Source organism: Vulpes vulpes, chromosome 2 (genome assembly GCF_048418805.1).
Source record: "Vulpes vulpes isolate BD-2025 chromosome 2, VulVul3, whole genome shotgun sequence".
Lineage (NCBI taxonomy): Eukaryota > Metazoa > Chordata > Mammalia > Carnivora > Canidae > Vulpes > Vulpes vulpes.
Window position 1 is genome coordinate 80,303,364 of NC_132781.1, and position 24,961 is coordinate 80,328,324.

The 24,961-nt window shown below is 39.5% G+C and overlaps 1 protein-coding gene across 2 annotated transcripts in view; it reads left to right on the top strand.

Annotated features, from left to right (window-relative positions):
* The window catches only part of TEC (tec protein tyrosine kinase), a 130,813-nt gene that overhangs the window by 28,970 nt on the left and 76,882 nt on the right, over window positions 1–24,961 (top strand). Inside the window, exons 1-2 of one of the 2 annotated variants that reach the window (XM_072749047.1) lie at window positions 19,352–19,402; window positions 19,493–19,678. In XM_072749047.1, the coding sequence (XP_072605148.1) occupies window positions 19,541–19,678 (138 nt within the window). In that variant the 5' untranslated portion in view covers window positions 19,352–19,402; window positions 19,493–19,540. Of the gene's footprint in view, window positions 1–19,351; window positions 19,403–19,492; window positions 19,679–24,961 lie in introns of those variants that run through there. The other variant, XM_026016533.2, reaches the window with a different exon arrangement.

Genomic DNA, 24,961 nt, shown 5'->3' on the forward strand with positions numbered 1-24,961 from the left:
TCTTCAGGTTCCTTCCACTAACTCATTGCTGTTCAGCCAGGAGTTCCAACATAAGTAATTGGTGAAATAAGATCATGGAGGGTGACAAAGGGAAAGACATCTTTAGGGTCATGTTGATAGAACCACTGTTCATGTATTTCCAGCTCTATCAGATGATTAATTAAAATTTGGATAGTTCATTATTTTGAAAGGTCATAGACCTGTCTTCTAAATGGTCGAATTTTCTGTTTTTCAGAGAGTAGTAGTAGTATGGGGAACAGGTGGATTTCTAGAATGTCTAGGGCCAGAGACTCTGTTAGAGATATCAGCTTCAGGGCATTAATCTCCCAGATGACATCGCAGGGCCCTCCCAGTTTGTGTGGTTGCTCTCGATTGCATTTTCAATTGAGGGCAGAGAAGTTTCCTCTACATTTTAACAGGGGATTTGGAATAGGGCTGGACAAAGACCTGTCACATTCAGGAGATGAGAGCAGGAAAACTTGATGGACATACTGCCACTTGACACGTGGGAGATGGAGGGGACTCAGGCCTGGGCCTCTGTGATGTGTGAGCTCGAAGCTGTCAGCCCCTTCGGAAAAGAGAACCTCTTGCCTGGGACAGAATTCATCCTCAGGAGCCTGTCCGAGTGGAAAAGGATCCTGTTGATTGTTTGATCATTTGTGATTCTACGACCCTGCTGATTTAAAATGCAGATGGATATACTTTTGATATGAGGTTTTTCTTTCAAGTCTGTCCAGTGACAACAAGAGCAACTAAAAATAGTGAAGGGTCTGAAGTAGATCCTTCCGTTGCCTTTGAGGTTTAGCTTCTGAAGTAAATACCATCGAGGCGTAAATGAAGTGAAATCATTAAGTCCTCCAGTACCTACTGAATATATGCTGTGTTTCAGGTAGTGAACTGGTTGCTAGATCATGCCAACTATTATATTTTCCTGTCTTTGATTTGTGTAAGAGTGTTCAGAGGGAAAAAACAATTTGGAAATATGTTTTTGAGAAATTTCTATGAAACAATGATTTTTATGTGTATGTAATGCAGGTATACACATACGTATATACAGATATTAACTAGTTGTGGGGCTCTCTAAATATCTGTGCTGCTTATTTAGGTAAATTTGATTTTCAGAATTTCATCTCACACTGGAAAAAATTGGGCATTAATTTTTTTTTTAATAGAAGATGGCTTCCCAAATAATGGAAATTTCCAGGCTCACTGAAATATGTGATCCTCTGCTGGTAAAACGTAAGATTGAGATTTAATACTCAGATATCACCCTAAAAAAGTATTTAGCTTGAAAATCTTTGTATGGTTACGTGATATTTATGAGTGAGAAATATTTGTTCTGGAGAATGTAGTAGAAAGTAGTCAGATGATGGTGAAGTGAAAGTTCTGTAAAATACTAGATTTCAGTTTAAGCCTTTGAAAAATCCTGGAAGTTCTCTGAAACCATTCCTCAATTCTCTAACATGCAGATGGCCTGGATTCCAACATTATTTACTCTTTCTGAAGGTTTCTATCATGTGTACTGAATAAATGTTTTTTCCTATGGGAATGTAGTTGAATCCAAATAGGAAAATTATTCTAGTTAAATTTTATTTTAATCTTTCAGCCATGTATTTGGAAGGCATCTGGTCTGTTAAGTGAAGAATCTGTATAATTAAGAGTCATTCCTTATCAGTCATAAAAAAGAATGAGATTGTGCCATTTGAAACAACATGGACAGGCCTAGAGGATGTTATATTAAGTGATATAAGTCAGGCTGAGAGAGACAAATACCATATACTTTCATAAGTGGAATCTAGAATAAAAATGGGAGTACCAAAAAACAAAACAAAACAAACAAACAAAAAACCCCCCAAAAATGGGAGTACCTGGCTGGAGCGGTTGGTACAGCATTCAACTCTTGATCTTGGGGTTGTGAGTTTGCGGCCCACGTCAGGTATAGAGATTACTTAACAAAAATAAAATCTTTAAAAAAAACGAATAAGCAAACCAAAGGTGAATCAGACCTGAACATACAGAGAACAAACTGATGGTTGCCAGAGGGGAGAGAAATGAAGGTTTGGGCAAAATGGGTGAAGTCAGGAGTGGGGGATATAGGCTTCTACTTATGGAGTGAATAGTCATAGGAATAAAAGGCATAGTGTAAGGAATATAGTCAATGATACTGTAATAGTGATGTGGGGTGACAGATGATAGCTGTACTTATGTAGCATAATGTGTAAACTTGTCAAATCACTATGTTTAACACCTAAACCTAGTATAACATTGCATTCCATCTATACTCAAAAAAAAGTCATTCTTCCATAACTAGGGCTATTTTCTCTTTAACTTCTTTTCTACATTAACAAAATACCCCAAATTAAAACTCATGGTGGAGAGCCACTATAAAATTTGAGAATGACATAGTGAACACGTGCCATTTTTAACTTTAAAACATCTTTTAAAAAGATTTTATTTATTTATTTATTTATTTATTTATTTATTTATTTATTTATTTGAGACACAGAGAGAGAGGTGGAGACACAGAGGGACAAGGAGGCTCCCCGAGGGGAGCCCGATGTGGGACTTAATCCCAGGACCCTGGGATCATGTCCTGAGTGGAAAGCAGACTCTCAACCACTGAGCCACCCAGGCGTCCCTTAAATTTTTTTAAGTAGGCTCCACATGCAGTATGGGGCCCAGCCCTGGGCTTGAACTCCATGACCCTGAGATGCAGACCTGAGCTGAGATCAAAAGTCAGATGCTTAACTGACTGAGCCACCCATACACCCTCCATTTTTAACTTGTATTTCCTCTTAATAGTTATCAAAATCAAACAACTTTTTAAAGAGATTTTTAAAGTAATGTCTACATCCAGTATGAGGCTTGAACTTATAACCCCGAGATCAAGAATCTCATGCTCTACTGACTGAGCCAGCCAGGCACCCCTAACGTCAAACTATTTTTAGGAAAGAATCTTTATATGCTTTATATGTGAAAGTCATCATAAAGGCCAAACATTAGTATCTACTTCTATTCATATGTTTGATGTATCTCTAGCCAACTGTCAAAATCCTGTTCGTATGTCATTTCTTTATTGAAGTGGTCCACAATACTTAGAAGAGGGGTAATGGTTTCCCCTTCAGTGATCATGTATTAACGATTTCTGGGGGCTGTGTCCTGAAACTCTTTGCCCGTACCACTTTTCTAGCCTTTAACAGACTATATTGTGGCTTTTTGTTTTCAAGTCACTTGTTCCTATGCCTGCCTGCCTCCCTAGAGCAAAGATCATGTCTTGTTCATCTTTGTAATGCATAGTTCCTCATACATTATGACTGTGCTATAAATGTCAGAATGCATGATTACATGAATGTCTAAAACTGTTCCTGTGGACAAATTAGCTCATGAACCGAGAATGGTAAAAAGATGGATGAGTGAGGAAGAGGAAACATTCTAAGGGAAGGAAGAAGGCTGACAGATTAGAGATGAATGGAATGAGGGAATGGGGTAGTCAAGAATGATATGGTATATATATGTCCCAGTTAACTGTTGCTATATAACAAACCACTTGAACTGTACAGACACACAATCACCACCGTTTCATCACATGGGTAGATTCTGTAGGTTAAGAATTGGACAGTGCAGTGGGAATGTCTTGGGTCTACCCCATAATATCTCTTTTCTTGGAAAACTTGAAAGCTGGGGATGATTTGGACCATTTGGAGCTGGAATCATCTGAGAGTTATGTCTCTCATTTGCCTAGCTCCTGGGCTAGGATGATTAGAAGACTGGGCTCAGTGGGAATTAAGCACTAGAACGCCTACGTGTGGCTTCTCCACTTGGCAGGGGCTTCTCTCAGTATGGTGGCTACATTCCAAGATGAACTGTCCAGAGTAAGAAGTCCAAAAGAGCCAGATCGGGTACTTGGCCTTTTCTGGCCCAGCCTCAGGGATCGTATTGTATCCTGTCTGCTGTCCTATATTAGTCAAAGACCCACTCAGATTCAAGGGGAAGAGATGTAGACCCTGACTCTCAATGGGAGGAGTGTCAATGAATTTGCATCTGTTTCTAAAACTGCCTCATTACAATATCACAAATGGGCCAGATGATGATGATGTTGGATAAAGCAAAGAACAGGAAAGTATATTATCAGTGATCAATTTATTAGAGATAGGACATATGAAAACGGTCATTGGACGTTTTTCAAATATTTTTTTTTTTTTAATTTTTTATTCATTCATGATAGTCACAGAGAGAGAGAGAGGCAGAGACACAGGCAGAGGGAGAAGCAGGCTCCATGCACCGGGAGCCCGACGTGGGACTCGATCCCGGGTCTCCAGGACCGCGCCCTGGGCCAAAGGCAGGCGCCAAACCGCTGCGCCACCCAGGGATCCCTGGACGTTTTTCAAACAATCATTAGAACATGACTTATATTCACAATACTTTTTGAATGTGGTTTATAGTTTTTATTTGTTACAAGTGATGTATGAAAATATTTTCTTTGAAATTAGCATTTTTATCGGTTTACTAATTTTCCTTGTAGAGATCAAGTGTAGAGTACTTGGCATTTCAGTTTTGGGAATTCCCCATTAACTGAGCCCCACAAGCTTTAGAAGCAAGGGTAGATATTTCTTTTTTCTTCTTCTTTTTTAAAATTTCTTTTTATTGGAGTTCAATTTGCCAACATATAGCATAACACCCAGTGCTCATCCCATCAAGTGCCCCCCTCAGTGCCTGTCACCCAGTCACCCCAACCCCCCAAGGGTAGATATTTCTCTGGTCAAATTTGCCTTCTTCCTTTAGTGTGCTCTGTGTTTCAGTTGTGATACTGTTGTGATCTTTCTAATAATTTTTTTTGAAGATTTTATTTATTTATTTGGCAGAGACAGAGCATAAGCAGGGGGAGCAGCAGGGAGAGGGAGAAGCAGACTCCCTGCTGAGGACGGAGCCCTACGTGGAGCCCCATCCCAGACCCTGGGATCACGGACCTGAGCTGAAAGCAGTCGCTTAACCGCTTAACTGGCTGAGCCACCCCAGTGCCCCTCTGAGGATTCTTTTACAAAAAGGCTGCAATTTGAGTTTACTCACCTGACTGCTCGCTGTGCTTTGGTACTTCATTAATTTGTACAGGATTTTCCTCTTATCATGCAGTAGACTTGGAAAGCTAACTTCTGCCTCCATGAAATTTGAATGGGGGAAAAATAACGAGATATCACTAAAAAAAAAAAAAAAGAAATTTGAACAGGGGAAAGGAGTGGAAATAGAGAAGAGAGAGGAGTTATAACAAAGACAAATGTTGCGTGGACTGTGGTTTTATGTTTGGCTGCTGCAGACCACATATTCCTGTTTTTCAGAGAAGAAATGGTATCACATTATACTATCATGGGGCCCTGCTGACTCAAGGAATCAGTGGAAAAGCTTTTGTGATGAGCTACCTATAGGAAGCAATAACATCTTAGAGGAAGAAGAGCCCACTCACCTTTTTCGGCTTCTATTTGTCTGTTTGGTTCTTATTTTTCTCCCCGCTCCTTCCCTTCTCTTCCTTCTCTTCCTCTTTTTACCTTTTTCTCTTCTCTTTCTTACCCGGTTGCAAAGCGTTGGATAACAGGCACATGGAAAACCGGGCTATTTCCTTAAGAATATTTTAGAAATGTCTTATGGTGGAAAATTTCAAACACAAACAAAAATAGGATAGCATAATGAACTCCGTATGTCTCACTCAGCTTCAATAGTTAGTAACTCATGAGCAATTTTATTTTGTCTACACCCTGGGATTCCCCTTCGATTATGAAGCAAGTCACAGACATTATTTTATCTGCAAATTTTTTAGTATGTGTCTCTTAAAGATAAGAACTCTTAAAAATACAATCGCAATACCATTACCACACTTCAGAAAACTCTAAAACAACCTAACTATCTTAATATTATCAACTCCTAATGTCACCAGACAGATCTTACCAGCAAAGCTTCATATCACCATTGCCATAGTCATCCTTTACATTTCAGCTGGCTAAGATGTTTCCGAAGATTTTTAAAATCTCTTGGGTCCTCCTTAATCTCTCTCTGCTTTTGTTCATGAAACTTTTTTTTTTTTTAAAGACTTTGTTTATTCATGAGAGACACAGGCGGGAGAAGCAGGCTCTCAGTGGGGAGCCCAGTGTGGGACTCAATCCCAGGACCCCAGGATCACGCCCTGAGCCAAAGGCAGATGCTCAACCATTGAGCCACCCAGGTGTCCCCATGAAACTTTCTGTTAAGAAACTTTCTCATTCTGTAAAAACATTGAATGCAATAAGAAAAGAATAAATTGACACAGATGAATGCTTCATAGTAAAAACAATTTAGGATACCACAACGAGGGAACACATACTGGTATTTGAGTATTTATATATAACTTCCAAATTACTTTTTAAAAGAATTCTCACGTTTTCTCCTAGTAAAAGGTGCTAAAAATCATCTACCTATTTTATGGCTTGTTTCTACTGGTGATTATTTCCCTCTGAAGCAGCAAGAAGCAGAAAGAGAAACATTTGTTGGGTATCAGCAAATGCCTCATGGGAGGAGAATCAGTGCCAGAGTATTGTCGCTTATAGTGAATCTACTAGTTACATAACATAGTAAGTAGTAAAAGAAAAAAAAAACTGTTATGATTCAGACTTTTTCCTGAAAAATAAAGTGAAAGCATGTGTGGCACCATTTAGATTATAATTGCTAAGTCTTAGAACAAAGTGTGAATCAAGTATTAGTTGTTTCCTTGAGATAATTTATCCGATGAAAATGCACAGCCAAAAATTTGACCACTTAATATTTGAATTCATCAGCACAGTTCTTTTTTTTTTTTTTTTTTTTTTTTTTTAAATTTTTTTTTTTTATTTATTTATGATAGTCACAGAGAGAGAGAGAGGCAGAGACACAGGCGGAGGGAGAAGCAGGCTCCATGCACCGGGAGCCCGATGTGGGATTCGATCCCGGGTCTCCAGGATCGCGCCCTGGGCCAAAGGCAGGCGCCAAACCGCTGCGCCACCCAGGGATCCCCCATCAGCACAGTTCTAAGGAGGGCGTCCCCCCCCCCCAAAAAAAAGCATGAGAAAGCTTTATTGGTTTTTACAAAGGTATGCCTGTGGAGTAGAATCAAAGTTAAGCCACCATAACAGAGAAACCGTTATATATATATAGTTTCTAAGATAAAATAGAAGTATATTCCTCTTTGCCAAAGTAGGTTAGTGAACCTAGGTTGGTGGGACAGTGCTGCTCCATGGAGTCATTTAAGGACCTGCAAAATGTCTTGAATGCCTCAGGAGAGTTGAGTTTGTTACGTGCATGTGCCAGCTTGTAAGAAGGTAGAGAATGCTCCAAATCCAGGGAAAGTAGCTTGTGTTTAAATTGAAGATGGCCCACTTACCACTTCTGCACACATCCCTTTGGCTGTAACTTAGATGGCCACACCTGACTACAGAGAAGGCTGGGAAATACCTCTAGCCCATCTGTCCAGGAAGGATGGAATGGAGGGGGCGAGGGAGTAGGGCAGAGAGGATGCAAGAGATAGCCTGTCACGGTGTATCTTAGCATTTTAGTTTTAAATCATGTTTTGGTACTTCTGTTGTTTCATTTCATTTATTTCATTTCATTTCATTTCATTTCATTTCATTTCATTTCATTTCATTTCATATTTTTACAAGTTAACTATAACTGCAAGGTCCTCATTTGCCAGTGGCATTGAGTATGTTTAAAGCAATTTTCCACTGGGACACCTGGGTGGCTCAGGAGTTGAGCATCTGCCTTCTGCTCAGGTCATGATCCTGGGGTCCTGGGATCAAGTCCCACATTGGGCTCCCTGCTCGGCGGGGAGCCTGTTTCTCCCTCTGCCTATATCTCTGTGTCTCTCATGAATAAATAAATAAAAACATCTTTAAAAAAAAAGCAATTCTCCACCATCACTCCCATTATTGACTTCTTGAAGACCCCCATCTTTTGAATATTTGATATTATTGACTGTTGGAGTTCCTCATTCAGTGAGACAGAATGACCAGCAAAGAAGCAGAACCTAGTACCATGGAAGGACTATTTGATTGAGGCCCATGGGCAAGCTGATTAATGAATATTTTCATGTGCCGACCATTTCTCCTTCTCTCTAGAACCACTTAACTATGAATCTCCTGTATAGTAATTATATTTCTCAGTGCTTAGAGGTATCGCACATGGTTTCTTTTCTCAAGACGTCTTTCTCTATTCATTACTCCTTTTATCTCTCTTTTTTTTCCTTCTTTTTTTCCAGTGGGGAGGCTCCCCACCTCATTACAGCCAAAGACCACAAGAAGAAACTACAATGTGAGATCCAAACCTCTCTTAAGGAGTGCGTGTTAGATTAATGCGTATATCAGTGTGATATGGACAGAGCGCAAGAACTGTCCTTAGTGTGGCCCTGTTTAGTCTATTTCTGGGTTCCCTTGCCCCAGTCTGCTGCCTTAATCATCCACCACATGGCAGTGGGCTGGGGTGGGATTGCCAGGAGAGATGAGGCAAGTCAGCTGGCCTCTTGCCTTTTCACCCATCGAGTCTCCTCTTACCTTCCTTTTAGATGTTGTTAGTACTAGGTGATTATGGCTTTACTAGTTTTGTTTTGTTTTTTAGAGAGAGAGTGTGAACGTAGGAAGGGAGGGGTTGGAGAGGGAGAGCTAGAATCTTGAGCAGGCACGACGCCCGGTGCGGAGCCCAATGGGGGCTCCATCTCATGACCTTCAGATGATGACCTGAGCCAAAATCAAGAGTCGGGCTGAGCCACCCAGACACCCCTGCTAGATGTCTTGATGGTTGGATTCCTCCTCACTGGTTCAGCTTCAGTAGGTCAAGTACTCAAAACTGTGTAGTCCACTACATGTCAGCTGGCTGAAAGGGAGAATAGTTAAGATTTTAAGAACATACAGGTTGTCTGGGGGCCTTCTTTTAATAGATTAGGAAGACAGAGGGTTGCTTTCTTCTGAGAGCTCAAGTGTTGCCTAATCTGGGAATAGATCCAATTTGTCTTGTTAAATGGGGAGCCGAGAATGTACTCTTTATTCTGATTGAAGTCATCCTAACATGTTTTTTTTTTTTTTAAGATTTTATTTATTTATTCATGAGAGACACAGAGAGAGAGGCAGAGAAACTGAGGGAGAAGCAGACTTCCTGCAGGGAGCCCAGTGTGGGGCTCCATCCCCGAATTGGGATCATGCCCTGAGCCAAAGGCAGATGCTCAACCGCTGAGCCACCCAGGCGTCCCTAACATTTTTTTTCCCTTCTGCTTGTATTACTTCTACTTATTCCTCCTTTTACAAAAGGAAATCGGGGCTTATGCTGAGATGAAACCTTGCAGGAGAGAACATGGTTACACTGGTTCTTGTATAATAGCTACCTATTTTAGGTACTTTGGAACTGAAATAAAACCTACAGATCCTGTTGGCAGGCGCAGAGTATTTGATTTCTCAGATGGATGTCGGTGTGATGTGTATTCATGCTGCTTCCCCAAAATCACAAATAGAAACCTTGTCACAAACCTACGAGGAGATGTATAATAGGCAATGTGTTCTGATGAAGTTCTGAAACCAGGGGGCTTAGTGCTCTACTAACCTTAGGGCATCAGCGAGTATTAGATTGAATTGCATCATATTGATGATTTTGTAGATGAAATACTGCTGGATACTGGCCATTTCATGATTCAACCTAATAAGATGAGAATTTCAATGACCTTAAGTCACTCTTTGCTTTTCCCTGTAAAGAGTGCATCCTTTCCCTCCTCTGGTAACTAGGCTATTTGTTTCCTGTTTCCTGGGCTCTTTACCATCCTATCATTTGATAACTCATAATCACCTTTGTTTTCGTCTGTCTCTGACTACCTTTCTGGGTTAGCAGCTCTGTTCTTTGATTAAAAATATTATGAAAAGTTGTATGGATTAGGATGGCCAGTCCTAGTACATTCTTACTTAAATTAAAAAAAAAAATCCTTTTTTTTCTCAGAACCTTTCATGATGAAAAAGGTTCTAAGATCTTTTGGCTGGAATTACCAGACCATGAAATTGAGAGCCATTAGTCTGGTACTCAGATTTACAACACTGGACAAAAAAATATAACTTCTTGGTGGCTTGGGTTTCTCATTTATGAAACAGTGACAGGTCCTGTTGTCTACTTTGGAATATTGGTCTTCAATGAGTGATGTGTTAAGTTTTCCAAACTTTAAAAATATACTTATCTAAAAATTTTTAAATTGAAGTGTAATGAGTACATTACATTGTGTTAGTTTTAGCTGTACCACATAATGATTCAGTATTTGTACACGTCGTAAAATGATCACCATAATAAGTCTAGCTAACATCCATCACTATTCATGGTTACACATTTTTTTTTTCCCGATGGGAATTTTTAAGATCTATTCTCTAGCAACTTTTAAATATGTAATAGAGCATTATTAACTATAGTCATCATGCTGTACATTATATCCTGAGGACTAATTTATTTTATAACTGAAACTTTGTAGCTTTTGATTCGCTTCACCTATTTTGCCCACACCCATCCCCCACCAGTGGGTTCTCTGTATCTACGGGCTTGGGATGGGTCCTTTTCTTTTCTTTTCTTTTCTTTTCTTTTCTTTCTTTTCTTTTCTTTACTTTTCTTTTTTTTAAGATTCTACATATAAATGAGATCATATGATATTTATCTTTCTCTTTCTGCCTGATTTCACTTAGCATAATGCTCTTGAGGTCCATCCGTGTGGTTGCAAGTAGCAAGATTTCATTCCTTTTTATGACTGGGTGATATTCCACTGTATATATACATACGCCACAGTTTTATCTCTTCATCATTTGGTGAACACTTAGGTGTTTTGGTGTCTTAGCTATTGTGAATAATGCTGAAGTGAACATGGGGGTGCATATATCTTCTTGAGTTAGTGTTTTTTGTTTTCTTTAGATAAATACCCCAAAATGGAATTGCTGGATCATGTGATAGTTCTGTTTTTAATTTTTAGAGGAACCAACATTCTGTTTTCCATAGTGGGTGAACCAATTCACATTCCTACACAATAGTTTTCTTTTCTCCATGTCCTTGCCAGTACTTGTTATTTTCATTTTTTTTTATAATAGCCATTCTAACAGGTGTGAAGTGACATTTCATTGTGATTTTGATTTGCATTTTCCTGATGATTGGTGGTGTTGAACACCACCTTTTCATGTACCCGTTGGCCATCTGTATGTATTCTTTGTAAAAATGTTTATTCAGATCTTCTGCCCATGCTTTTAATCAGATTTTCTCCTATCGAGTTGTATGAGTTGCTTATATATTTTTGATGTTAACCCCTTATTGGAATTACAATTTGCAAAATATTATCTCCCATTCAATAGGCTGCACTTTCCTTTGGTTGATAAGGTTTCCTTTTTTTGTGCAGAAGCTTTTTAGTTCAATGTGGTCTTGGTTCTTTATTTTTGCTTTTATTGCTTTTGCTTTTGTCAGATCCAAAAAATTACCAAGACCTATGTCAAGGAGCTTAGGGCCTGTGTTTTCTCCGAGGCGTTTTATGGTTTCAGATCTTATGTGGAAGTTTTCCATACATTTTGAGTTAGTTTTTGTGTATGGTGTAAGACAGTGGTCCAATCTCATTCTTTTGCATCTGGCCTTTCAGTTTTCCCAACACCATTTATTTGTTGAAGAGACTGTCCTTTCCACTTTGTATATTTTTGGCTTCTTTGTTGTAAATTAATTGACCATATTTGTGTAAGTTTATTGCTGGGCTCTTTATTCTGTTTCAGTGATCTTTGTGTCTATTTCTGTGCCAATACCATGCTGTTTGGATTTCTACAGCTTTGCGATACAGTTTGGAATCAAGGAGTGTGATGAGTCCAGTTTTGTTCTTCTTAAGATTGCTTCTGCTATGTGTGGTCTTTTATGGTTCCACAGAGATTTTAGAATTGTTCTTTAAGTCTTCTAAACTTTTAATCGTTAGCAACCAGGGTAAAGAGAATAGCATTCTTCTGTTCATCTCCAATGGGACAGATACAAGGGTCTTATGTTGCAGCTCTGCCTTGCCTTGTATTTAAGCAGATATTTGTAACCTAGCTTTGGTTCCTTTGTGATTCTTCTCCTTTTTTTTTTCTTAAAAGATTTATTTATTTGGGGGAGAGAGAGAGTATGTGCACACACATGCACAAATGTGGGGGAGAGGCACAGGGAGAAGCAGACTCCCTGCTGAGCAGGAAACCCGGTGGTGGTGGTGGTGGTGGTGGTGGTGGTGGTGGCGTGGGTCTCAATCCCAGGACCTTAGGATCATGACCTGCGCTGAGGGCAGACACTTAACTGACTGAGCCACCCACGCACCCCGTGATTCTTACTTCTGAGTGGGTCAGCTCTTTGTCTTGTGGAGAATAGCTGGGAGAGTAAACTGGGGAACTCTGAAATTTTGTTTCATCTTTGCTTTCTAATTTAGACTATCAAACCAATTATTTCCTTCACTCAGCACATTTCCCTTCAGTTTTTGGAATTGAGTAGATGGTGCACTCTCTCTTAGTGATGCCTTGGAAGCCATAAATTATTTCTGTTGAAGTAATTTACTTTTAGCAATCTCTCTAAACTAGGAGGCTAGAAGTGACTTGTTAACTATGCTCTTTCCTGGTTCTCCCTCTCCTTCTGTTAATAGTAGGCTCCGTGGTTAGACTGCCTGTATTAAAACCTGGCTCTTATTCTTACAATGTGACTTGTAAAATATAAATAGTAATAGTACCTACTGGAGAAGGTTTGTTGAAAGAATTAAGTGACTTAATCCATCACAAATGCTTAGTGCTTAGAATAGTACTAACTCATGGCAAAATACTATTTTGCTTGATAATGGTGATTATAATAATTTTTATTTATTTTTCTGTATAAATAGTCATTCTGTAGGGATACTTCCTAATTTTCCCATGATCTGCTTATCTCTCTGGATTTCACTGATCTTGTGAAAATTTCATTAGATTGACCTTTTAGGACAGTGATGTTTATTTTTAGGGAAATTTATGTAGCCGTCTTCCCAATTTTGTCCACTTTTCAGAGTATTTCAGGAATATGTATTCACAGTTTGAAGTTTGGAGTTAAGACCATCTTTTTGTTCATTGGACGATGGGATTATTTTCCTCTGGTTTTCGTGTTTTATTGTTTTAATAGAGTTTTTTTAGGGGAAGAGAGTAGAGAACACATGCCTTTACACTGCCATCTTCCAATCATTCTAAGAGGCAATCACTCTTATTTTTTAATAATATTTTTGTACTGTCCATCTGTAAGTAACATATGTCAGTTGCTACTTCTTGCTTTTTCTGTTTGAGGTATGATCTATTAACTTCCTACTAGTACCATGGAGAATACAGCTCTTTCATAGTTACCCTCCCACCCACACACGAGCACATTTCCTGCACTCACCCTCAATATATTTATAACAGTAAGAAGAATATTATTTATTATTTACATTATTATGAACTCTGGAGAATGATTATTTTTCCATTTCTGCAGTTTTTTGTTTTCACTGGGATGCATTGATTTTATTTTTTTAAGTTGGCAAAGCTTTTTTTTTTTTAAGATTTTATTTATTTATTCATGAGAGACACACAGAGAGAGGCAGAGACACAGGCAGAGGGAGAAGCAGGCTCTCTGCAGGGAGTCCAATGAGGGACTCGATCCCAGAACCTTAGGGTCACTGTGAGCTGAAGGCAGGTGCTCAATCACTGAGCTACCCAGATGTTCCTAAGTTGGCTAAGTTTTACTAACTCATTACAGATCTTCTCCCAGTGCTTTCAGGTTCATATCCTGGAAGAATTTTTTTCCAGAACCTTCTAACTTGATCTAGTGTGGCCTGAGTGTTCTGTTGGCCTGCAGCTGAATGTCATCCTAGGATGTCCCTTCACCATCATCCAGGAGATTCTTCTTACCTTTCTTCTTTTTTAAAAAAATTTTTTTGAAGATTTTATTTATTTATTTATTTATTTATTTATTTATTTATTTGAGAGAGAGAGAGAGAGAGAGGGAGAGAGCATGAGTAGAGAGACAGAAGCAGACTCCCAGCTGAGCAGGGAGCCCAACGCAGGGCTGAATCCCAGGACCCTGAGATCATGACCTGACCTGAAGGCAGACACTTAACTGGCTGAACCACCCAGGTGCCCCCTTCTTAACCTCTCTTTTGTGCTGGAACCCTTTGTTTCCTGGATTCCAGGTATTTTGTGGTTTACTTTTTATTTTGGTAGACTACATTCTCAAGTAGCTTTTTTTTTTGTTTTTTTTAAGAGTTTATTTATTTATTTGACAGAGAGAGGGCACGAGCAGGGGAAGCCGAGGATGGTGACCTGAGCCGAAGGCAGACACTTAACCGACTGAGCCACAGAGGCACCCCTCAAGTCGCTTTTTAAAAAGGGCAAAAAGAGAAATTTTGTAAAGCCTTGCATATTTGTAAAGTGTCTTTTCTCTCCTATTACCACATTGGTAGTTTAGCTGAGCATAGAATTTTAGGTTAGAGATTGAATTTGGAGGGGCATTTTTCTCTGTTATTTTCCAGCTTCCAATGTTGCCTGATGATTGCCATTCTGAAGTGTGAGCCTTTCCATGAAACCTACATTTAAGCCTGCTGAATCTTCTGTTTGTCTCCATGGTTTTGAAATTTTTTGAGTTGTGCCTTGAATTGGTTCTATTTTAATTTGAAAATAACCTTCCCTGTGGGGAAATTTTCCTAAATTTCTTCTCTGATTAGTTTTTACACTAGTTTTCTTTGCTTTCTCTTTCTGGAACTCCTTTTTATTTTATTTTTCAATTGCTGAACTTTCCGGATGGGTCCTCTAATTTTATTATATCCCCTCTCCAGTTTTGTATATATATATTTTTTGCTTTTAGTTTTATTTCTTGGGAGATTATATTCTACTCCTTCTTTTGAGCTTTTTATTTTTATTTTTTTTATTTTTATTTTTTTTGCCAATGCTCCTCTTTTTTTGTTCTCTGTTCTTTATTCTAGCTGTATCCTCACTTCATTTCATGTACACAGTATCTTCCCTTAATTTTTATTACTTTTTTTTAAAAGATCTTATTTATTTATTCATGAGAGACAGAGAGAGAGAGAGAGAGAGAGAGAGGCAGAGACACAGGCAGAGGGAGAAGCAGGCTCCATGCAGGGAACCTGACATGGGACTCAATCCCAGGTCTCTAGGATCACGGGCTGAAGGCAGCACTAAACCGGTGAGCCACCTGGGCTGCCCCTATTACTTTTCTTTTTTTAAGCATTTTCTTTCTCTGCAGTCTTTGTTTCCTACAAGTTGCTCCCCCCCCCTTTTATTGTTTGACCTTGAATTCATATTATTTTTTTTTTTTTTTTTTTTGAATTCATATTAGAATCTTTCCTTAGTTTGGTGATTTTTGGCCTTCTCTCATTCAAGAATTAGGCTCCAAAAGTCTATTGGAAGCTTTGTGCTGTGGGTGGCACTTGCTGACTTCCTATAGGGTGATCTGGCTGGGCCATTTCTGGCCACAGGAGCTCTCCTGTGTCTGTATCTGTAGGGCTTTCCTCTTAGTCTGGTCCTTATCCAGTATTGTGGAGTCAGGTGGAAGAAGAGAGCTGAGTGGTCTCAACATTGAGTATATATGCTTGTACAGGTTTCCTTAAGTCCCCCTTTGCAGTATGAGGTACCACCTCAACTGTAGTTTCTCCCAGGATAGAGACCTTCTGTTTTATAGCCTTCGGAAAATAACCCTGCAATTTTCTCCTAGGATTGGGGAGGATTAGTCACCTAGCTATAATGTGGCACAGGAGAGGGGAGCCTGTTTCTTATACAGACCTGAAAACAATCCTTTTGTTTAAAGTCTTCTTCACCACCACTTACAGACACACCAAGTTCTACTGATTCTTGAATTATTTGGAGGCTTTGCAGCATAAGTTGGGTTGTTTCTAGGCTTCCTTGCAGCTGGAACTACCACATGTTTATTTGCTTATCAGTTTCCCAAACTTTGTTGTTATCTCTTGTCCTGTTTTCTATTTCCACAAGAGTTAATTTCTTCATGACAACAACAACAACAACAACAGCAACAGCAACAACAACAACAAAGGACTGATTTAATGGGATTTCAGAAGGGAGCTAATGCTACTGTGCACATACAACCCTCTATCTTTAGCTGGAAGTCTATATGAGGAGAATTTTCCTTTGTTTTTACCTCTGTGGACCTCAATAATTTCCTTTAGCCAGGATTTACCATTAAACAATGAATTATTAAAACAACAGTGAGCTTTTAATTGTATGGTATCAAATGGTAGAGAGAGCCCTTCACTTGGAGCCAGGAGACCTTTCTTTCTCTTTCTTTCTTTCTTTCTTTCTTTCTTTCTTTCTTTCTTTCTTTCTTTCTTTCTTTCTTTTTTAAAGATTTTATTTATTTATTTTATTCATGAGAGACACAGAAAGAGAGAGGCAGAGACACAAGCAGAGGGAGAAGCAGGCTCCATGCAGGGAGCCTGACGTGGGACTCGATCCCAGGTCTCCAGGATCAGGCCCTGGGCTGAAGGCGGTGCTAAACTGCTGAGCTACCCGGGCTGCCCAGACTTTTCTTTTAGTCTTGGTTTGTGTGACTTTGGGCAAGTTGCTAAACTTTTCTAAACCTCAGCTTCTTAATTTGCAAAATGAGTAAGATAGATGATGGCTAACACTTATTTCAACTCAAATAGTGTGTTCTTTGTAAGACTACTGATATCTCCTATAAGTCAGATAAGGGGCTTTTTTTTTTTTTTCAATGCATTTAACATGATGTATTTTCTTCTGCTCCTGGATGTTGAGATCTTTTGCTTCTAAAACTCCAGATGAACCACCCTATATCCGCCTTCCAAAAATCTACCTTCTATTTGGTAACTCTTGTATTACTCCCTGGCCTAGGAACTACATGTTTGCATATGGCCTGTTTTCCAGGGCATAGCCTGCTTTTTGCTTAACAATCCATTCTTTGAATTGTCGTTTTCAACCTGCATTAAAAATGTGTTGTACAAAGATGAAAAGATGATTTCTGAAGTGGTATTTACATGTCAACCAGTGTCTCAGAAAAAAAAAAAGTACGAAAATTTTAATTTAGAATAAGGAGGACCAACTGAGATGCAAAAGAACAACAGCTTTCCCTGAAGCAAGAGCTTTTTTCTATGACTTCTTAGAATAATGATGGCTTCATTGGGTCCATCATCCAGCTGCTTACTGAGAGGCTACCATAAATACAAAGAGTGCTTTGTATAAATATATAGTTAGTTTGAGAGCCCAATCTCTTCCTTTAAGATAGTGGCTCTCATATCCACCTGTACATTAAATCATAATATCCTGGGCCCCACCCCAGGCCAATTGAATAAAAATATCTGGGGTGGGGCCTGAACATTTCAAAACATCTCCTTAGGTGATTTATTTGTTTAAGATTTATTTATTTGAGGGATCCCTGGGTGGCGCAGCGGTTTGGCGCCTGCCTTTGGCCCAGGGCGTGATCCTGGAGACCCGGGATCGAATCCCACATCGGGCTCCCGGTGCATGGAGCCTGCTTCTCCCTCTGCCTGTGTCTCTGCCTCTCTCTCTCTCTCTGTGACTATCATAAATAAATAAAGATTAAAAAAAATGTTTAAAAAAAAAAAAAGATTTATTTATTTGAGAGAGTGAGAGAGTATGCTCGAGGGCAAGGGCGGGGCACAGAGAGAGGGAGAGAGAGTCTTAAGCAGACTCCGTGTTGAGTGTGTAGTCCACCCCAGGGCTCAATCTCACAACTCTGAGATCATGACCTGAACCGAATTGCTGAATCCCAAGAGTTGGATGCTTAATTGACTGTGCCACCCAGGTGCCCCTCCCTAGGTGATTTTAATGTTCACTTAAGGTTGAGAACTATTTTCTTAGGAGCTTTAAATCTAGGTGAAAGTTAAAAACTGTACATTAATTGCTGTAGAATATGGAAGACTATAATGAGCTCTATGATAAGTGATACAGGGATCATGGGGCATGAATTGGAAGGCATTTAATTAATTGTAGTCATCAGGAAACCCTTCATCGAGGAAGTGAGTTTTGAGCTAGTGGACTTTTCATGCCAACTATTTTGACTGGGTGTGGAACTGTTTGAAGAGCAGTGGAAGAAAAGATTGGATGATAGGTTGTAGACAGATTGTGATTGTGTCAGTATGGGAATTTTAACTTAATCCTACAGGTGGTAGGGAGGCTTCTGAGGAGGCATTGAGGATTTCTGGTGAATGAACTGGCATGGTGCAAGCAGTGTCTTTGAAGATTGATCCAGCAGGAATGAGGGGTATAATCATTTGAACAAAATGAGGCAAGAGCTTGTGAAAAGAAAGACCAGTTGGAAAGCTGCTACCATGGTCCAGACTATAATGCTCTGAGCTAGGAAAAAGGTAGTGGAATTAAAAAAAATAATAATTATAGTAAACATTTGTATAGAGTTTTCATTATAAGCAAGTTCTTTCTTACAGAGGTTAAACTGTTGTGAAGTAACCTTACAGAAACGGGGGTCCTGACTGGATATGAGAGATTGGGAATAGGGAGTTGCAGGGTTCTTCCAAGGCATCAGGTTGGATGTGGAGATGGTAGCATTTCTAGTGGCTAACTCGGTGTCAAGGCTCTGGCTGTGCTCCCAGGTAACCCCTTGTGTTCTTCGCGTGACTCCTATTACCTGTATGGTTTGATGTATAGTGACTCTAATGTGTGGTGAAAGGAAGAAAAGAAAGGCTGTTGTCAATTCAATTTCTACCAAATAAAAATCTTAATGTATTTTTCTGAGTATTTTTGGGTTTTTCAGATACCTAAATATTGTTGAATTTAAAAGGCTTCATCGGCGTGTGGGGATCCAAATATAGGGCTGAGGACCTTGTCCAGATAGGTTCTTCTCTGAGTAGGTTAGCTGTGACCAGGTGGATTTCCTTTTCTCTTGAGATTGAGACAGGAGCCATAGGAAGGAGAACTATGGAGCATGGTGTAGACACTGGAGAACATTCTCATGGCTCTGGCAACTAGGATGTTTGATCAAGATTACATTCTTATCAGAGCTGGAGATTGACTCATATCCACCACTGTGGAAATTCACTGTGTTCACACGTCCACTGGGTCTATGTGCTCATCTGTTTTGTGTACCAGGATCCTGAGGGAATTTAAATACCAGCCTAAATCAGCTGAGCAGGTGATGAAATGTACTTTTTCATCCGAGATGCTTGTTTCCTTGCAGTCAGATAGCAGAAGAATGTGCCAGAAACCTAAGGGATGCTGGGAAGGTACAAAGGAGTGACTCATCATCACAGCAATCCGTGATTTGATTTTCTTGTGAGATGGAAGAACAGGATAAGCCTGGGGATAAAGAGGAGGTTGAGCTTTTGTGCCCTGGGCAGTTTTAGTCCTGGTTTGTAGACTAACATTCACTAGCTCCAGCTGTGGTGAGGGTAAATTCTAGTTTGGTAATTTGGAATGAGAATAGCTTTGGAAAATTAAGATGTTGCATTTTATTTCAACTGTTTATTTTCTCACTTTAGAATACTGGGATCTTCAATGGCAGGAGACAGAGTGATCAGAAGACCGAGATGAATTTTAACACTATTCTAGAAGAGATTCTTATTAAAAGGTCACAGCAGAAAAAGAAGACATCGCCCTTAAACTACAAAGAGAGACTTTTTGTGCTAACAAAGTCCATGTTAACCTACTATGAGGGTCGAGCAGAGGTAGGAGACAATAAAAATTTACTTTGCGGCTTTCTATGTGGGTAATATTTTATCATATCGCCCCCTTCCCCCCAAATCTTATGGAATAAGCTGTAGGTAAAAGAAGTTAAGGTAATAATTTGTTATCATTTGGATCTGAATGATAAAGCTTAGAACTTAGAGTGTGGTGAGAAATTATTCCTAAGTCTCTTTTTTATGGTTTAGTAGTTATGGGTCTACATTTTATATCAGCCTACTGAATTAATCTGTTCAAGGATACAGATTTCCGTATTGGTTTTAGATCCTCGTGGAATTCATTAAGTATATTGTATACACATGGCTCCTTCCCATAAATGACTGTATTTGGTATCAAAGTCTTCTTTAGCACATGTACACTGTGTCTGTGTCCATTACTTTATATGAATGGTTATTCATTATTAAGTGGAAATTATTTAAAACTGGTTAGTGATTAGGTGGATCCAGCACATTACTGAGGTTGAGCTAAAGCAGAACTGCTTTTTTTTTTTTTTTTTTTTTTGTGATAAGCAGCTACCGCAAAGTACCTTTTATGGGATAAGGAGAAGTGGCTTGCTGAAAGCCTAGTCAGGGAGCATGTGGCATAGTGAGGGCAAGTTGTCACTCAGCTCCTTGCTTTTTAGTTGTTTTAGCCTCTGGTTTTACCACTAGAGGAGGTTTGTGAATGTATAGTTGCCTCTGGCCAACCTTTTTTTTCTCCTGACATCTTGGGAGTGCAGCATCTAGGACCACAAGTCCAGCCATGCTCCTCCCTACCACAAATATTCTTGGATTCCAGGGAATGTGCTGTCCTCGTTCACCACATGCTATTGTCTGGTTGGTTACAGTGGATTTTTGGTGATCCTATTCTTTGGTTTTATTTAATTCTGATTCTTTTTTTTTTTTTTAAACCTAAGAGTGCCTTCCTCAGAAATTGATTTGCTTTTTTGGTTGTTTGTTTTGTTTTGTTTTTGTTTTTTTTTAACTCCCACTGATTTCTCTGTATTTATGTTCTCCTACTTCAGGGAGAATGGCATCTGCTTCTTTCTGGTTGTCCTGAAATTAATTTCTGCTGCGGCTTGTCATTCCAACTTGTGGAATTCTGTAGGTTCATATAATTATGAAACTTCCTAAATCCCTGAAATGCTGAAGACACAAACTGGAAAAACTCTTTTAGTTGTAAAACTATTTTTGGTCTTAATTTATCCTAGTCTCCGGGACTTTTTGGGTTTTTTTTGCACGTACGTATGCAGAAATATTAATGTGTTTGTTTATGTGGGGCTATCCCAGTCCCCACTGGGAGTATACGTATATGGTATATGTGCTATAGTTCTTTTCTTTTTTTTTTCTTTTAAGATTTTATTTATTTATTTATTTGTGAGAGACACAGAGAGAGGCAGAGACACAGGCAGAGGGAGAAGCAGGCTCCCCAGGGGGATTCCTATGCAGGACTCGATCCCAGGACCCCGGGGTCACGTCCTGAGCCAAAGGCAGATGCTCAACCACTGAGCCATCCAGGTGCCCCTTTGTGCTATATTTCATTTATTAAATCTGAAAAATTCAGAGTTCCAAAAGGGTTTCATATAAGAACAGAAATAAAATTATTTTAAAATCTAGTATAGATTTTAAGGGAAAACAATGTTTTTACTGTATGACAATTATTTGTTATAATTTGAATTTAATGTACCAAGAATAGAAATATAACTGTGGAAGTGGTAAAGCCTAATAGTTTCTTAACCAAAAAACCTCAGAAGCCAATATTACCTGCTTAGAAATATGGACTGATACATTTGAGATGTTTCAATTGTTAGGTCACTTTGAAAATGGTAAATATATGAAATTAAAAGTGCCCTAATTGTTTTAGATTAAGTGGAATAAAGAGAACAGTGGAACTTTTTTTTATTTCAGAACCTGGCCCACTGTCTTGCCTAGGAGCAACCTTAGCCACTAAGAGAATCAGAAAGGACAGGAGGAGGAAGTTGTCACAATACCCCGCTTCTGACACCTAGCATCAGGATCCACCTCCTTTCTGACCTGATTAGCCCAGGGAGTCTAGTCCTGTTTTAACCCTTTCTCTTCCCATGATCCCTCCTGGATTACTTTTTCTCAGGGACAGACATTCACTAATATATTTAGGACTTTCAGCTTGAAACAGGGTTGCAGATTTGTTTGCCTCTCAAAGTTAGAAACAAATCATTGTCCATATTAAAAAGGTAAGGAATTTTAAGATAAGTATTCAAATTTTTGTAAAGATAAAAGTCTGACAAAAGTGGACTGAGTTCCTGCATGACAACTCTCTTGGCCTGGCTTCTGGGTAAGCCCCCTAGTGCTCCAGTGTCATGTTTCTTCCCGGTTGCAGTTAATGTTTTCTCTTTCTTTCTTTCTTTCTTTCTCATTCATCCTCCATGGACGAATGTTCTGGTTTCCATCTTCCCAGCCCTAGAAGCTCTGACCCAAAAGGGGCTGTGATGTAGGTAACTCATGTAAGAATCATAGGTATTTGAAACATGTAAGACTAGAGGTAGATTAGAAAAACCATGGGAGGGGCACCTGGGGGGCTCAGTCGGTTAAGTGTCACCTTTGGCTCAGGTCATGATCTTGGAGTCCCTAGATTGAGCCCTGCAGCAGGCTCTCTGCTCAGCGAGGAGTCTACTTCTCCCTCTCCCTCTGCCTGCTGCTCCCCCTGCTTGTGTGCTCTCTGTCAAATAAATAAATAAATAAAATCTTACCCCCCCCCCCAAAACCCTGGGTGTCATTCAGGGGTGAGGATAAATAGCCCTAGAGATGTTTTAGTTGTTCATGGTTCTGTTTTTAAAAGAAAAATAGTGGCAGGCTCTTGATTGATCTAGTCACTATGATTCCTAGTGTCTTCGTGGCAATTAAGTGCCATTAATGCTTTATGAAAACTCTCAGTTAATCATACTGTGACTCAGACATCCATGCTCCCCTGGTTCTCTGAACCCAGCTCCTCCAACATGATGGCAACAAGCTTTTCTTCCTATTAAATGTATTTTATTGTGCTTTTCAAAGTATGCTAAGGAATTCTGTGCTAGATGATGAGAAATTCAGCCAAGCTGTTTCTTCCAAGTCAGATATTGGCAAAGTTGTGTTTCTGCTGTGGGCTGTTCTTGGTTTTCTCTTCTTGCTCTTACTGCCCTCAATTAGCTCATGTTTCTGCATTTTTTAATGAACCGATAAGAGATCTTCTTGGCATTGATGCTGTTTGATCTTACTCATAACACCCAGAGCTGTTATTATGAGTAAGTTTAGGGGTTTTGTAAGTGATCTTATTCTCTGGCCAGGGAACTAATGACACATGGGTTAGACCCCCTGACATGGTCGGGGAACCTCCATGTGGAGTTGAGATGGAATTCAGGGAAGAGCAGGGCTGGAGCTTAATCAGGAAAAAGGTATATTAAACAATGGTAAAATAAACAAAAAAACAAACTGGTGAGAAAACAAGGGGTGGAGAGATTTCTAGGTGTTGAGATTTGGAATAAAAAAAATTCAAGTGGTGTGTAAATCAATTATCATTAGCTAAGAAATCGGGAACTTTTATGGTTATAATTTAAAAAAAAAAACTTCTTTTTGGTTGAAGAAAATCACTGCTAGGGAAGGTTTTTGTCCTGGCTCTGCCACTATCTAATTGGACTTTATAAACAATATTCTTCAACCCATATATCTCTTTACACTCTCAACTCCTCCTTTGTCATTTCTATTTCAATACAACACACATCTGATCTTTAACCTACTGCCATGAATTCACCTTCCTTTAGCTACAACCTTATAGCCATTCCCAACTCCATTCTCTTGTTGGATTACTTCCCTATTTGATTCTCCTCTTGGACCTTAATATTTTATTTATGCAGCCATCATTGGGATATTTAAAACCTGTAGCTTTTCATCTCCTAGATTCAAGTAAAAACTCCTTAGCTTGGAGAACAAAGTACTTGATACCAGTTTTCCATGTCTTCCCTCTTTCCATTCTCCACCTCCTATTATGTCTTCTACCTACAGTTTCTCTTTCTCAATATACCTTTGTTAATATTGTTCAGTGTACTTGGAGTGATGTATTTCTGTACCAGCCTGTGAGGATCCATCTGTCCATCCCATTATCTATTTTATCCATCAGAAATGTGTTGAGTGCCTAGCATATACTCATCTTTTCTGACTCACCTCAGTGCCTATCTTCTCTGAAGCCTTTCCTGTATCCCTCTCACCAAAGGGGGAATCCCTTCCGCCCACCTCAGCTCTCTGCATCCTGTGTATACCTACTTTTGTTGTTGGCATCTTGGTTACCCGACTTTATTTACATATCTGTGTCTTCCATTGGACTTGAAGCTCTTTGAGGGCAGGGCTAGTAGCTTTTCCATCTTTGTATTTCTGAGAGTCTAGTCTAGAGCTGACTACTCGGTACATGGTGGATGGCTGGATGGATCAAAGGAGGAATGGGCAAGCCTCATCCTTTAGAAGCAGGCAGGACAGGTTTATCTTAAACATACATCATGATCAACCAGAAAGGTTGTCACACTGCTCATATGTAGAAGAGACAGCATTTGAGGCTCTCCTATAATGCACAGGTGCTTCCCGTGCTTTATTCATGCACCCTTTGTAATGAGATTATTGAAATTTTAATCTTTTACACAGGTTAACTCTTAGGATGGTAGAGGCAATGAGTTATTATTATTATTATTATTTTTTAAATTTTATTTATTTATGATAGGCACACAGTGAGAGAGAGAGAAGCAGAGACATAGGCAGAGGGAGAAGCAGGCTCCATGCACCGGGAGCCCGACGTGGGATTCGATCCCGGGTCTCCAGGATCACGCCCCGGGCCAAAGACAGGCGCCAAACCGCTGCGCCACCCAGGGATCCCGGCAATGAGTTATATAATTACAATGACACACGTTTCTTGAATACCCTGGTCAGCCACCTATATTTCTGTCTTTTGGGTCATATAGGGTTGTTCTCTTGACCAAGCCTGGGAACCTGGAGACTCTTAGTGATATAGAGATAAGAGCCTATTAAGGTTCTGAGATGATGTGATGTTTCCTTTTTAGTTATTTATTATCTTTAAGCGAGGTAGACCTCCCAGTGGGAAGCATAGCATTACAGGGCCCTTCTAATAACTATCTGAACATGTATGACTTCTAGCATTTCTTAGGATTCTGGGGAGTGGGTGTGGAGTGGGGAAAATCATTTCTTTTACAGGTCAGTTGGAAGCATTTGCATCAGACTTTAGAGGTTACTAGGTAGTTCAACCAGCTTGTAAAAAATGGGATAGCTCTA